This window comes from Trachemys scripta, chromosome 2 (assembly GCF_013100865.1).
Source record: "Trachemys scripta elegans isolate TJP31775 chromosome 2, CAS_Tse_1.0, whole genome shotgun sequence".
Taxonomy (NCBI): Eukaryota; Metazoa; Chordata; order Testudines; family Emydidae; genus Trachemys; species Trachemys scripta.
The window spans coordinates 145,875,253-145,891,853 of NC_048299.1; the positions used below are offsets into that span (position 1 = coordinate 145,875,253).

A 16,601-nucleotide genomic window follows, 5' to 3' on the forward strand; every position below is an offset into this window, starting at 1 on the left:
GCCCCTGGACCCCGGCCCGGCACCGCGCGCCCGGCCCCGCGACCCCGGCCCAGCCCTCCCTCCCAATTTTCCCAGACATGCCCGGCTTTTGGGGATTTCCCCCCGGACGGGGATTTGAGCCCCCAAAAGCCGGACATGTCCGGGAAAATCCGGACGTATGGTAACCCTAACACTGCAGCATTCAAACTCCATGCTGGATGTGCTTTTTTTTTTGTTTTTTTTGTTCCGGAGGAATAAAGAGGGAAATGTCTCTTTCCTGGTTGAAGATGGACCAAGATGCTGCTGCATATTGGAGCAGAGACTTAACAGAAATGCCTCAACTTGGGAAATAAAATAGATTCCTATCTCTTTCCACACCCCAGTTTTTCCCTTCTAAAATCGGGATTGAGGTACAGCTGGATTGTGAAGTCGCGCTTGGCAGGCTGACTTAGAAACCAAGTGGTGACAGATCATGCTATTATTGAACATCACAGTCTTCTTAGTGGGTGTATATGTATCTCACAGGAGTGACGCGGTCAGAAAATGAAACTAGTTTTGTGAAACATTTTGAAGTTCTTATTTCAAAGGCTTCAGAATTGACCCATCTTGTCTCCATTTTGTATCGAAACCGCTAGGGACTAGCATTACACCCTTCAACCTCCCTATGCAATTCCTTTCCCTTTTGCTGTTAAGACCTTTCAAATACTTTGTTACCCCACTCCCTTCTCTCCAGCCCTTCCTTGTTCCTTGGTTGAGCTGTGTACACTCCGGTAATGTTTAATAATGTTGGCTCCCACAGCTCTGGGATAGTTTTGTGTCATGCTGGCTATGTCCTGTATCCCCCTACTGTCTGAGCCACAGAAGATAGGAGCCCATCTCTGCTACCAGCTAATGGATTGTTCCTTGAGCTTAAGTGCTGGGCTGTGGGTTTTGGTGTTGGAGGTTCTGGGTTCTATTCTCACTGGGGGTATTGGGATGGGGACTTGAAATGGTTACACAACAAGCCCAAATCAACTGAAGCATGTGGCTGGCTTGTTTTGGAAGAAATTTGTATCCTGAGCGGTGAAGAAACTATTACATCCAAGGTTTCTGTGGAAATCCCATTAAATCCATGGGGATCCATCCCCTGATAAACAGCTAGCACTCTCAGATATTCTGCTCCTTAATCCTGTCCTGCTACAACCTCTAACCCATCCATCCAGCCGACAAGACTTCTGGCCTCTCTAGTGTGAATTTTTTCTGCCCTGGTTGTGAACCATTATGCCTGGTTGTGGCGGCTGCTGTTTCTCTTTTAGTAGCACACGCCGAATCCGTCTTCCCTGCCAGAGCTCCAGCGCAGCTCAAAAGTGTTGTCACTTGTGATTATGTCTAAATGGGACCCTAATACTGTAGGTCAGTGAGGCTCTTTCAGTTTTCCCCTGCTCCATTATGCTACATGAGGTCAGGGCCCTGATGTTCAGTAATTCTTCAAACCCTGCCATTGTTCGTGGAGGAATAGCTTGTACATCTGCTTCCCTTCCTAGAAGCAGGCCCCGATAAGGCAACAGCAAAAACCTCAAACGACACCGCCTTCAGCTGTCCAGGGGCAAAAGCTGGGCTCCCTCACCCCTCCGTCCTCCCCCAAGACGCAGCGTGTGGGACACAGGAGGATTCTGAGCGACGTGACGCACAGCGCAGTTTTTGGGGTCCCAGTCAGCAAATCTACCCAGCTCCTGCAGGCGGCTGCTGCTGAGGCCAGTCTCAACAAGTCCAAGTAGGTGGCTGTTGATTTTATGATGGGTACGGAGGGAGGGGAGAAGCTGTTTGCCCTGGAATGCCCAGAAAGTGAGATTGAGTCAGCCTATCTGGGACCCCAGTTTGGTACCCCCCCTCCTCCCCCGCAGCATGCCTTAAAGCCTCTCCAAAGCCTGTTCCTTGCCCAGAGGATAAAAAAATTCCAACTGCTTCTGCTCTCTCAATGTGCCAAGCAAACTGGGCCCCCCACCCCCTGTGGACTACACGGTGGGCAAGAAGGTTATCAGTAGCCCCTGGCTCTTGCTTTGCACGGAACCCCCAGCAATCCTTTGGCCGTTATTCTGAACATGGCACTGTCACAGAGTGTGGGGGAGTCAGGGCCCTGCACTCCCCCCCCCATTTCCTGCGGTTCACCGTGACTCACAGCCAGCCAGTAACACACAAGGTTTATTAGAGGACAGGAACACAGTCTCAAGCAGGGCTTGTAGATATAACCAGGACCCCTCAGCCAGGTCCCTCTGGGGGGCAAGGATCTTAGGCCCCAGACTTGGGGTTCCCTGCCTCTTCCTAGCCAGCCCCAAACTGAAACCAAAAACCCCACCAGCAGGCTCTCTCCCCCTCTCCCTTTGTCCAGCTTCCCAGGCAAAGGACTCGACTCCCCACCCCCTTTCTGGCTCAGGTACCATCTCTCCCCTAAAGTCATCCTCTGCTCTCCCATCCCCAATGCAGACAGCCCCAGTAAAACTAAACGACATTCCCAGGTCAATCCACCCTACTCGCTACTGCGTCACAGGCACATGCAGCAATGCTTCCCCCAAAGAATCTGCTCTTTCATCCATACCATCAAACCTGTAAAATCAAGCGGCTGCCACGTGTCCTGTTGGATACAGTCTTTTATTGCATGTTGCAATACAGCATTTCGACAGGGTTCCCTAAAGCAGTGGTTTGCGAACGTCTTGAGCTGAGCGCCCCTTTCCCCCTTTTGAGTTATGATTTTTGGTTGAGCCCCCCAAACCCAGACAAACATAGACGCATGCAAAAGTATACTTGATAGCTTACTCGTAAACCTAACCGAGACCTTAACGCCGCTTTAATTTACCTACACCTGGAAGTTTCAAGTACACAGATACTGACTGGCACAGCCAAGGTTGCTTCAGCAGCGGGCCAGGCTGCCCTGCTAGGGCAGGGCCAATTACTGCCCCTCCCCGCTCGGGTTTTCAGGGCGGGGGAAGGCACGTGCGACGGTCTCTGGGTGCGGAGGCTGCCGGGAGCGGAAATCCGTCTGGCCGTGGCAGATGTTGATGCTGGCCCGCTGAGGTGAGTTGGGGGGTGGAGGTGGCGCACGCTCCCCACCATGTGGGGTTGGCACAAGCTTCCTGGCATTGCTGCTCGCTCTCCAAATGTTCTTCCGTGCCCCCACACAGTTTGAAAACCTCTGCTCCAGCTGCACAAAGGCCCTAATACGTGTCTATTTGTATCCCCGGTGCGAGTAGTACACTAGGCACTACATTGACAGATCAGAAGAGCCCAGTCCCTGCATCCCTGAAATCTAAATAGAACACTGTAAGTGCAACCCCTGGAGTACATGGGAGTGCTTGGCTCCACCATTTTGTTTACTTTGTTATTTGCCCGTCTTCCCCAACCCCTCCGCCCTCACCACCAGCACCCGCGGTGCAGCTGTTGGTTTAATGCTCTGTTGTTCCCTCCCACCCCTTATTTTGTGGTCTCCTGGCTATTTCCATGATAGCAGATTAATGCTGGTTCCTATGAAGGCTATCCAGGACCTGGCTGTGACTTGGGTTGAGGGACGTGCGTAATGTGGGTTAAAAAGAAAAGCAACTTGTGCAAAAAGTTCATAGACGTTAAGGCCAGAAGGAACCATTATGATCAGCTGGTCTGATTTCCTCCATTGCAGGGAGTCACAGTGTTTAAGGCCAGAAGGGAGCACTAGGTCCTCTAGCTGATCTTCTGTATGTCTCAGGCCACCAATAACACTCAGCACCTCCTCACTAAACCCACCAATGGAAATGAGATTGCTAGGAGACTAAACTATTATGTACCACAGACAGAGAATAGGAGGGATTAAGGTGCACCAGTGCTCCAGGCCCCTCAATGGCAGGAAAAGGATTAAATGAGATGTACCCAGATAATCCTGGCAAGTGACCCCCACCCAGATGCTGGAGAAGAAGTCAAGAGACCCCTAACATCACTGCCAATTTGACCCGGAGGGAAATTTCCTTCCGACCCCATACATGATAATCAGTGTGACCCTGAGCATGTGAGCGAGAACCAGCCAGCTGACACCAGAGAGAGAGAGAGAGAGAGAGAGAATGTTCGGTGCCACTGCAGAGCCCAGGCCCACCCCACCCAAAATCCCATCTCCAATCATGGCCATCCCTGATGCTGCAGAGGAAGGAGATAAAAATTTCCAGAATACATGGGGGGGAATCCCTTGCTGGTGGCTGGCTGAAGCAGGTACTTTAATAACACAAGACACAAACTGGAAGTGAGCCCCAGGGCTGTTGAGCCCCACCCTTCACCATCTCAAGCAACCCCTTCATCCAGTTGCACTCAGAAAATTTCCAGTTGACTTGCCTGGTTACTAATGTTCATGTTTCCGTTGGGTGGGATGCTTCTAGGTCTGCATCCACGACACCATCTGGCTCCCCTAGAACCTCACAGCAGAATGTCTACAATCCACCGGACGTCTCCACGTGGAACCCGTTTGATGACGATAACTTCTCCAAACTCACGGCGGAGGAGCTGCTGAACAAGGACTTTGCAAAACTGAGCGACGGTGAGTTTACAGGAGCGCTTCGGTGTCAGCTAGCGACTGGCGTTGCTCCCTTCTGGACCTGGGAAAGCGGGAATGGCATAACGGTGGGGGGATGACAGCAGCTAGAGGCTTCTGAAATGTCCCAGTTACAGAGAGTTCTTGTGAGCGCGAGAACCCGCGGAACTAACCTGTTAACATTGTGCATCCAGTAGTTTTGTCTCTTACTTTAATTGGGCATGTGGCATACTGCACAAGCCCTCCAAGATGTAATGTTTGTCTGCAACCCTTGCTCACCTCTGCTAGTGCCTTCCTCTCAGTGAGGTCAGGGAGAACTCGAGTAAGGATGGTAGGCTTATCAGGGCCAGAGCCTATCATGGTATATCCATTACATTGCTGCATACAGATCTGCAGCACGCAGATTAAGTTACATTGCTTCATTAATGATCTGGAGGATGGCGTGGACTGCACCCTCAGTAAGTTTGCAGATGGCACTAAACTGGGAGGAGTGGTAGATACGCTGGAGGGCAGGGGTAGGATACAGAGGGACCTAGACGAATTAGAGGATTGGGCCAAAAGAAATCTGAGGTTCAACAAGGACAAGTGCAGAGTCCTGCACTTAGGACAGAAGAATCCCATGCACTGCTACAGACTAGGGACCGAATGGCTAGGCAGCAATTCTGCAGAAAATAGGTGTTATAGTGGACGAGAAGCTGGGTATCAGTCAGTAGTGTGCCCTTGTTGCCAAGAAGGCTAATGCCATTTTGGGCTGTATAAATAGGGGCATTGCCAGCAGATCGAGGGACATGATCGTTCCCCTCTATTCGACATTGGTGAGGCCTCTTCTGGAGTATTGTGTCCAGTTTTGGGCCCCACACTACAAGAAGGATGTGGACAAATTGGAAAGAGTCCAGCCCAGCGGAGGGCAACAAAAATGATTAGAGGGCTGGAGCACATGACTTATGAGGAGAGGCTGAGGGAACTGGGATTGTTCATTCTGCAGAAGAGAAGAATGAGGGGGGATTTGATAGCAGCCTTCAACTACCTGAAAGGGGGTTCCAAAAAGGATAGATCTAGACTGTTATCAGTGGTAGCAGATGACAGAACAAGGACTAATGGTCTCAAGTTGCAGTGGGGGAGGTTTAGGTTGGATATTAGGAAAAACTTTTTTTTACTAGGAGGGTGGTGAATCACTGAAATGGGTTACCTAGGGAGGTGGTGGAATCTCCTTCCTTAGAGGTTTTTAAGGTCAGGCTTGACAAAGCCCTGGCTGGGGTGATTTAGTTGGGGATTGGCCCTGCTTTGAGCATGGGGTTGGACTAGATGACCTCCTGAGGTGCCTTCCAACCCTGATATTCTATGAATGATGGCTTGCAAGAAGTATGAGTAAAAATACTGTTCTGCCATGGTATTTTATAGGTGTTTAAATAGAGAAATGTAGATCAGCTTCAAAATGGGAGCAATCTACTGTCAAGTGTAATCCGACATTCTGGAATTTCAGGTAAACCTCCAGAAAAGCTTGGCAGCTCCACAGAGAACTTGATTCCAGGCTTTCAGCCAGCTCCCTCTACAACACAGGCAGATGCTTTTGGTGGTTCTTCCTTTACAGCTGCATCAGGTAAGCACGTGAGCGTACCCTGAAAGAGCCTCTCTTTGAGATAATACAGGTCGTGGTGGCTTTTCTGCAGCCCTCTGGAGGCCCAGATCCATTTGACTGACCTTGTTTCTTCAGCCAGTCGCCTCTTTGGGCATCTCAGTAGCACATACAGGACAGGCATGATACCTTAATTGAAAAAGGATGGCAGGAGGGACACATCTACTGAGAGATGCCCTGTAATGAAAGACCTCATCCTGGGAAACCTGTTTAGTTCATCTCAGTTGGCTAATGGATCCAGAATGAATGGACGAAGTTAAACACTGAATAAATCCCTTAAAGTCTATAGGAAAGTCAGAGCCTCTCCTTACTAACCATCATGCATCATACAGTAGCTGTTCTGCACTGGAAGATGTAATCTGGAATGGATGGGGCTAGGGGAACTTGTTAGTCAAAACTTGCCTGACTCCTTGAGATGTGCCAGGTGATTCCACTTCGAGTGGCTATGATGAGATATAGAATCATAGAAATATAGGGATGGAAGGGACCTCCAGAGGTGATCTAGTCCGTCCCCTCCATGCTGAGGCAGGACTAAATCTACCTAGATCATCCCTGAGGGGTGTTTGCCTAACCCTGTCATTAAAAACCTCCAATGACTGAGATTGGAACAGGTTATCATGGGAGGTTGGGCAGTGCTTCCATATACACTACAGAAAGGATGTGGACCAATTGGAGAGAGTCCAGCAAAATTGATTAGGGGACTGAGGCACATGACTTATGAGGAGAGGCTGAGGGAACTGGGGTTATTTAGTCTGCAGAAGAGAAGAGTGAGGGAGGATTTGATAGCAACCTTCAGCTATCTGAAGGGGGGTTCCAAAGAGGATGGAGCTCGACTGTTCTCAGTGATGGCAGATGACAAAACAAGGAGCAATGGTCTCAAGTTGCAGTGGGGGAGGTCTAGGTTGGATATCAGGAAACGTTATTTCACTAGGAGGTGGTGAAACACTGGAATGGGTTCCCTAGGGAGGTGGTGGAATCTTTCTTTAGAGGTTTTTAAGGTCAGGCTTGACGAAGCCCTGGCTGGGATGATTTAATTGGGGTTGGTCCTGCTTTGAGCAGGGAGTTGGACTAGATGACCTCCTGAGGTCTCTTCCAACCCTAATCTTCTGTGATACTTCTAGTTAGAAGAATTTCCTAATATCTAACCTAAATCTCCATTGCTGCAAATTGAAGCCAATTGCTCCTTGTCGTACCCTCAGTGGACGTGGATTACAATTGATCACTGTCCTCTTTCTGACAACCTATCACATGTTTGAAGACTGTTAGGCGCGTCGCCCCCCCCCCCCCACTGCCAGTCTTCTCTTGTCTAGACTTGTCATTTTGGCATGGGATGAAGGGGAAAAAAAACATGCTGATTGTACTAAGCAAAGAGGAAAATTATGTGGGTGGGGAAGACATTTCCCTGCCACAGAGAAGGATAGCAAGGTTGCTTAAGGACACTAGATAAACCTCGTGGTAGATGGAAAAAGTGGGAACTGATTGTACGAGCGTGGATTCCACAGATCAGCAATTCATTCGGACCTGATCCTGCAACTGCATCTGAGTGCATGGAGCCTGGTGTGGCGCACCACTGGATTCTGCGCGGGTGCTGGATTCTGCGCGGGTGGATGCTGTTGCAGGATCAGGGCCTCGTTAAAAATTGATTTCTCTTGCTCTCAAGTAAAACCCAACCCAGCTTCTTCAAGCTCAGAAATCTCTGGCTGGATGCTACTGCACATCTTGTCACTTTCTTCGGCTGCGGGGGCACCTGGAAAATCCCAGCACTCTGGAAAACACCCACAGCCACCCGAAACAAAATGTCTGGGGCGGTGGGAGGGAGGCTCAAATGCCGAGCTAAACGTTTGACCTTTTTACCATTTAAAAACTGGATTTGTTGGGATAAAACTTCCACAGGGGTCAGCAAGCTTCAAGGCAAGCAGACAGTCTTGCTGCATCGTAAATTAGCTGTGAGCACGTGGAATGTGCTAATGAGAGCACCAGGTTATGGGGCTGGGTCAGATTTTAGATCACCCTAGAATCTTAATTACTCGGAAGGAAGAAAACAAAGAAATCAACTTTAAGATGATTTCTAAATAGAAGTGAGACTTAGAGAAGCTTATAATAGAGCTCAGTAGCTTTGAAGTGGCTTGTACCCAGTAGCTAGAGAGCTGCGGAATAACTAGAAGACGCTTTAGTGAGTTAACTTCCTCTAGCCACTTGACGCAATCTGGATCAGACTTGCCTCTGGTGTCAATCAGTGTTGCTGCATCGACTTTAACGGAGAAATGCCAATTTATACCAATTGAGGTGCTGGTCCTCTGTTTATTATTTAAATGCCCTAACACACATCCCGTAAGGCCGTGTCCTTCCAGGTACAAAGTGTCCTTAATTCGCCTTGGGCCAAAAGTTTCTAGACTTTTTCCCATGACACTGTAGCTTGCTCAGCTGTCTGAACACAGGTATGAGTGTAATATTCTCCTGCTTTGAAGGGTTGGGAGGTGTTGACTCAATGTCTTCGCTACATCATTGGAAATTCTTGGTTGAAAAGTGCTATAAACAAGCTTAGTATTAATATTACATGAGGAAGCAGGGTTTTGCGGGTAAAGCACTGAATTGGGACTCAGGAGACCTTGGTTTAATTCCGAGCTTTGCCGCTGCGCAGATATTGGGTGATTTTCTTTCTTTACTTCATTTCCTCAATCAGTACAATTTGGATGATCACTTCCCTTCTCCCACCTTTTGTCTTCTATCCATAGAATGTAAACTCTTCAGGGCAGAAACTCTCCACGCTTTCTGTTTGTATAGCCCTGATCTGGGCTACTACAATAGAAATAAAGAATTGGCGTTGTTCTGTGGATCTCTTTGGCTTTTGCGCTCTATAAGTTTCCTACCTCCATAGACTCTTCCCTGCACTAAGATCTGCTTTGTTTTGGGCATGCCTCTCAGAAGTTTTGTTGGAGGTTTCCAATCCCGGTGGAAGCACCATCTCTTTTCCTTCTTTGCTCTTAAGTGAGTGCTAATGAGGGAGTGCTCGTGAATTGACTTGCGTGTCTCAGTGCATGAGAAGCATATGATGGCATAATAGTGTGAATTTGGGGCCAGGGCTGGGCGGGGAGCAGTCTGGTTCAGTGGTTTTGGCACTGGATTGGGGTTCAGCAGACCAGGGTTCTATTCCCAGCTCTGATGCTGGGTGACCTTGGATAAGTCACTTCATCACTCTGTGCCTCAGTTTCCCCACCTGTAAAATGGGGATAATAGTACCTCCTTTGAAAAGCACTTTTGAGATGTATAGATTTAAAAGCACAATGGATCTGCTCAGGGTGGTCTTATTACTAACTTTTCCATAACAAAATAAGCATGTTTCCCCAGGCATGGTTTAAATCTTTTAAGATCTATCTGTGTCTCAGTGCTGCACTTTTTCTGCTTGACATTGTTTGCTTTTTCTTTCTCTCTCCTCTTGTTTCTTGCTGCCTGTCCAGCTGAAAAAACAAAAGACATCCTGAGTCTGGACACTAGCCCTCCGCTTCTAGCTGTGCCTGATCCTTTCATTCCTCTTCCGTTATCCGACACACCAGGTAACCAGAACAGAATGTGGAGTTTTAATATCAATATTTGTCACTTTCCGGTTTGCACCTTGGGAAACTTGAAAATTGGGGCCTATATCAAAAGCTTGCAGGATTTGAGTGACAAATGCTCCTCACCTTTTGGAAATGGGCCCTAGTAGGGGTGTGTAGGTGTGGGGGGGGTGGATATACATCCCCTAGCACAATGGAGTTCTCATTCCTGATTCAATCCTGGGGTGCTATTGAGATGATGATACTACTACTAATAATGGAATTTTTCTCTAACTTATTTCAAGGGTTCAGTTTATACAATAACACTGCTCTACAGCCAAAATGCTTCTGAAATAAATGTAGTCAAACTTGACTAATTCTGGGTCACTGAGAACGAAAATGATGCTTAAAATTGTTGATTGGCTCTAGTTTTCAAGATATGCTATTGGGTCAGTATATACGACTCTTGACTTGGGAATGGTGGAGGATAAATGAGTTATAAAGGGAAGGGATCTCAATTTAAACCAGAAATGACTAAAATACATCTTTGACGGGATCTATGAATAAATCTATGACTGAGTTTGGACAGTACTTGCTTTTTAGGCAAAACAATTAATGATGCAATCTGAAGCTGGTATTGCGTCATACATGATATGAATTGCATCATGTTATTCCTAGAAGTCATGGATGGGGCAATCATAACGAAGCTTACATCACTCTGCTGAACAAATTGCCCTATATCTGCTCTAGAAATCATACCGTGTTGTGCTCTCTTATTTGTCAGTGTTTGATTTTGCAAAGGGACACATTTCTGTTTAGCCAAAGTGAGCAGAGATGCCTCATACTTGTGTGAACAGTGCAGGTAACTTCTGCTATGTTTGTGGTGAAATGACTTTCGCATCCCAAAAGCGCAGTATAACCACTATGGTTAAGAAAGCCGATCACCTTTATTTTGGCTGCAAAATTGGAGATCAGGACAAGAGGTGGGCCCCACACATATGCTGCAACACTTGTGCAACAAATCTTCGCCAGTGGTTGAACAGGAAAAGGAAATCTATGCCTTTTGCAGTGCCAATGATTTGGAGAGAGCCAACAGATCATACCAGCAATTGTTACTTCTGCATGGTGCCTCCAATTGGGAAAGGTGCGTCAAAGAAGAAAAAGTGGACTGTGCATTATCCAAACATTCCATCCGCTATACGCCCAGTACCCCACGGAGAAGGACTGCCGGTTCCTGATGCACCAGAATCATTCTCACTTGAGTCAGACGAGGAAGAGGATGAAACTTCTGGTCCTGAACCATCAATGTCACAGGACCCACATTTTCTCCCATCCTCCTCCTCTGAACCACACCTCATAGCACAAGGTGAACTGAATGACCTTGTCAGGGACTTGGAACTACCCAAGAGTAAGGCAGAGCTGTTGGGCTCCAGACTACAGCAGTGGAATCTCCTGGCAGGTGATGTTAGGGTTTCCATGTTCCATGACCGTCAAAAGGACCTTAAATATCTTAGAAACAGCAGCCAATCAGTTGTTTTAATTGTCATCTTTGAATTCAGCACATCAAAATACATAATAAATAGCACATTTTATCTCTGAAGCAGATGACTTCTCAAAAATTGTAGACCAGTGTAATTTAAAGAATACTCCGGTATTTAATCATACTTTTTAAGGCTATTTTAGAGCCATTTCAGACTTCTAGATATTAAATTCGAACCTCCTCTACAAGATGGTCGATATTATTTATTTTATTTTTTTTGGCTTGTTGGTTAGCACTAGTTCTACTGTAAAAAATGTTACCCTTGGTTTCTGTGTCACCCACTGGTTAGTCTGTATTCTAGATCCCTGTCTCTGTCCAATCCACAGAGGATGTGAGGCTGTTACAGGGCCCAACTACAGAACCTGGCTCTACAGCTCAAGCAGTGACAGCTCCGTGCTTTTAGGTCACTTTCAGGGCTTAAATTTTGGGCCATGCGAACTTAATGCTGCAACAGAAATAAATACTTTCCCAAACCCTGCCTCTCCTAAATGAGCACACATCGAGAGTTGATACTCCATTCTGTTAGGGGATCCCCTTGTGTTTTCCTTTTTTTCCAAATGCTATTGGAAGCGTTTTTCTTTCTTGGCCTGTCAGCCTGAAGCAGTTGCTAAACTCCCTGCAGAGTACGCACAACACAAATGGCAGAGGCTAGCATGCTGAGCCAGCTTTTTTTTCATATTACTTATTGAATTTCCATGCAGCAAGCAGCATTGGTAGACTTAGCTGCAGGCAGCTCTTAGGCCTCTTTATAGAAACCATTAAAAGGAAATTGCCTTCCAACCCTGCCCTTGATGACAATAATCAGAGGAGGGATTGTCTATCGTTTCTGAGCTGTTGGACTGCGCTAGCCCCATATATGGCGCATATTTAAAGCTAGAGCCCAAACCTGCCTTCTCTAATCCATTGCATGCATGTATGAAGTTATAGGTGTACATGTTTGCAGGATGCATGCTCCGGTCTGCATCTGGTGCTCTAACTACTGGAACAGTTAAGTTCAGACTACAGTGACTACTTCTTCTCGGACTTTGATGGCACATTTGCTCAGGTCACATGCTTCTGGGGTTTTTTCTATCTGCTTCTGGCACAAACTTGTCCTGCGATTTGAAAATGGAGATGGCTGCCTGTGTCTCTAAAGTCAGCAGTGAAGAGCATTCTGGACTTGAACTTGGCTGTCAACTTCACAGATTCATCAGGCAGGACGCGCCCTGCGCGCTCTCCCATACCTGTATTGCCTCTACAGTACTTCCTGCAAAAACATGTCTGCTAAGTAAGTATAGGTAGCTTAGGCATGAGGGGAGTGGATACATCTAGTTGGAAGACAACCGTTTTATAGAGTCCCTTTTGTCAAGTAGAGCCAGACTTGCGCTACCTGTAGGCATCTGTTTGTGTATAAATCTCTTTAAATGTGTGTGGACAAATTGCTTTAGAATTCCTTATTTGACTGCAAGAGAGTCTGATTACATACTTCGTACTGAGTTAGTTTAACTTCTCTGGCGAGGGTCAGTTGGAGAGCACAGCCACTTGATAAACATTTGCTTTAAATTAATGTCTGCTAATTTTTTTTTCCAAAAGGGGTGGGAAGGAGGGAGAGTACAGCAAATATTGGTCAGCTGTAGAATATTTGTTTTAACCACCTTGCTGGCTTGGCCCACCAGTAGATTTTGATCGGAGAACTTCAGCACTGAAAGCATGAGCCTCTACCACTTGTGCTGCAGGAATAACTCTCTTAGGGTCTGTCTTCACTGCAGGCTTTGCTGCTGCTTCAGGTGTCGCCCCTAATCCGCCTCCCATTCTCACCCAAAACTTTCTCCCCTGAGTTGGGCGGTGCTTGGCTGGTGTGTCTACACTGTATCTGGAAAGGAGCCTCCCAGCCAGAGTTCACAGACAACTGTTGGTGAGGCTCATGCTGTGTAGATGTTGTGGCTTGGGTCTGGGGGTGGGGTGGGCTTGACAACACCAGCCCAAGCCACATCACCACTTCAATGTTTATGTAGACATAACCGCAAAGGATTAGAGTCCAGGTATTGCTTTCACATGGGCTGGATTGTGCCCACTTTGTAGTGAGGATGTAGGCTAAACCGCTTGAGTCCTCCTAGTCCCTCAACAACTTCCCACAATTTCTCTGTGTTCCCGGAAGGACAGACAAGTTCTCCCACAATTCACTGGGAAAGAATCACAGAGCGCCTCAGCTCACTGTAGCTCAGTGAATAATTGGATGCGCCCCCAGACGTTCAGGGGTGGCTCTATGTATTTTGCCGCCCCAAGCATGGCAGGCAGGCAGCTTTCAGTGGTGCGCCTGCGGGAGGTCCGCCGGCCCCGCATCTTCGGTGGACCCGCCGCCAAATTACCACCGAAGCCGTGGGACTGGCGGACCTCCCGCAGGCATGCTGCCGAAGACTGCCTGATTGCAGCCCTTACGGCGACTGGCAGGCTGCCACTCCCTCTCTCTTTTTTCCTCCCCCCGTGCGCGGCTTGCCGCCCCAGGCATGCGCTTGGAGCGCTGGTGCCTGGAGCTGCCCCTGCAGACGTCCCAGCAACACACACAGGGGAATGCAGCACCAGGGAGGACCCAGTAAATTGGACAGAGCTTGCAGTGCATCTGCTCCCACCTGGGCTCGGTTAACTTGGATTCTGATCACATGAGTTAACTCTGCAGTGAAGATATGGCCTTAGACAGCCGGTGGAAAGTACTCTTACCTTCTCTCATGGATCAGCCCCAAGGATGCACAGTCTCCTAGTTGAGGAGTTTTGTTTTCATTTCAATAACTTAACATTAAGAATGTTTCCTCAAATTAGAATAGTTCTAGGGAAAATGGGGAACAGTGTCCAGTGGAGAAACAGAGATAAAAAATTAAAGCAACAGTCTAGTGGAAATTGGATTTTCTTTAACACGTCCCTTTTTATTCTGCACAATCACTAATGGAAATGTAACTGGTAAGCGAGGCTGGCAAGCGAGGTATAAAAATACAGCAAAACATCTGTTAAAATACTGGAAAATGAAATATTCATGCTGAAAACGTTTTTCTTTGTGCTTGCGTAGGGAAGTGAGCCAAGTTTTTCTTAATAAGCTTATTCCAGGCTTCACTGCTGATTAATCATAATGGAGCGGTTGATCAGAATGCTAATTTTTCTGCTGCGTGTGGCTATTTGATTCCTATCAATACAAATCTAGCTTACAATGAACAAGTAGCCACTGTATTATTGGAAGTGAATTTTTGCACAAGATAGTCTGGAAGCCATAAATTAAACTGAGTTATGAAACTTGAAGGCAGATTTTACTTCATTTTGAAAAAAAAAATTCCTCCTCTGCAATAACCTCGCATCATTTTTACATGTGACCTGTATATACAGTTCGAGTTTATGCATCTTTTTTTTGCTAACAGTCTGTTCCAAAACAGCCCATAAGACTCGCTTTAGCAAAGTACTTATGTGCATGCTTAATTTCAAGCATGTGAACAGTCCATTTTAAGCACATGTTTTTTGCTGAATAGGGACAAACTTCTGGACGTACTTACATTTAAGCACTTGAATGAGGGCCTTAATTCCATAGTCTCACAATATTAGGGCATATTGGAATGTTTATCCATATCTTTAGTGAACGTACATACCTAGATGTACAAACGTTTATGAATATGTGAAATAGGAGGCTACTGAAATACTTTTCCAAATTTTGTTCATGTTTGTTATTTTCCCCTTTCTCTCTAGTTCTCCCCTCCCCCCAATTTTGGCACTGAAAAAAGGGTAGTGGGGAGTGCTGGCGTGTGAGGGTAACAATAACTGATGAAATGGAAACTGAAGACTTTGGGGGTTTCTTATTTGTCATCAAAAGAATGAAAAAATTCTGGGGGAACAAATTATTATTATTTTTTTTTTTAAGGCTACTTTCATTGCAAGGGAGGGCAGTGGTTTGAACAAAACATTTTGACCGGTCCCAGTGATCAGTGTAAGAGTCTTGGGTCATACTGACACAATGCAAGCTATAGTAATTCAGGACTGAAATACACAGTCACCTGATGATCAGTGGTCTCTTGTGGGCATGAATGGGACTAGAACTTTAGCTAGGGTAATTCTTACTCACAGGCATGGGTTGAATCGAATTTCTCCTCCAAAATGCATTTCCCACCGCCAGCCATGCTGCATTGGCAGGGATCTTGGCTTATTTTCTCTTTCCTCTGTGGAGTTGAATGATCTGTTAGGGTCAGGTCAGTGGTTACAGTAGATTGAAACGGGGGGATGGGGGAGTTCTCAAGGAACAGTCCAGGTGGAGAGAGCAGGGGTAGCATACCTGTGCTTACAGAAGAGAAGGGGGAGCTGCACTTTCTCCCTCCCCTCCTCCCTTATTCTACTCCTGGTTGACTTCTTGTGACTGCAAGATAATGGGCATTGATGGACCTCAGCCTTTATCTTCAGTCTTAAGTACCCTCTATCCTGGAAATAGAAAAGTATTGTCCATCCATGAAGGATAATGAGGGTTTGTCCTGCCCCCAAACCTGCCACTCTTTCTTAGGGCATAGCTTTAATTTCATACAGTAACTCACCTCCCCTCAAAATGATACAGAACCAAATTCTGCCCCTAGATACATATTTATTTGCATTATAGTAATGCTTACAGGCCTCAACTGCTACCAGGTTCTGTTGTACCAGGTACTATAGAAAACATAGTAGGAGAGAGTCCCTGCCCCGAAGCGCTTACAATCTAAATACCCAAGAGTGGTTGGGGAAAAGTAGGCAGAGAAAGAATATATGTGGCATCTGTATCCATGAGCAGAACTGGATCGGATCCCCAGTGTTTATTAAGATTCCCATGTGGCCCAACAAGTAGTGTTGCTTTTTAAAGAGAAATTACCCATTGTATAGCTCTTGGAGGCTTACAGCTAACTCTTCACAATTGTCTTCTGCCTTTTTTCAAATAAGTAGACAGGCTCTCTTCCCTGTCTGTTCTCCCCACGCCCTCATAGTGTTTTCTTTTCCCAAGAGGTGTGTCAAAGCAACAGTCTCACCGTTGTGATCAGTGCTGTTCTGAGACGGTACAGCTAGCTAGCAGCTGAATTGCAATTGTGTCTGTGCCCCCAGTACTGCCAACCCCAGTGTGGGGGGAAATCAAGAGTTATGCGCCCCCCCTGCACAAAATCAGGATTGGCTTTAAAATTGAGATTTTTAAGCTAACAAATGTTGGGTTCTTATGTGCCCTCTGGGTTTTGAGCTTTGAGTTGAGAGACCCGCAATGACAAGACTCCAGGAGCTTTAATAAAAAAAAAAAAAAAAAAGGCCAAGAATCATGAGACTTGCTAGAGTTGGCAAAACTGGAGCAAAAAGCATAGGGAGCAGGCTTTCAAAGCTGCTTAAAACCTTGTCTAAACACAGATGTGGTAGTGCTATCCTGGTTCG

General features: G+C 46.7%; 1 protein-coding gene across 1 annotated transcript in view; it reads left to right on the top strand.

The window, feature by feature from the left end:
• AAK1 (AP2 associated kinase 1) overlaps positions 1 to 16,601 on the top strand; it is a gene marked incomplete at its 3' end in the record, with an annotated part of 138,264 nt that overhangs the window by 97,347 nt on the left and 24,316 nt on the right. The window contains 4 exon segments of the mRNA XM_034761770.1: positions 1,503 to 1,732; positions 4,353 to 4,510; positions 5,988 to 6,104; positions 9,599 to 9,694. Of these exon segments, the coding sequence (XP_034617661.1) occupies positions 1,503 to 1,732; positions 4,353 to 4,510; positions 5,988 to 6,104; positions 9,599 to 9,694 (601 nt within the window).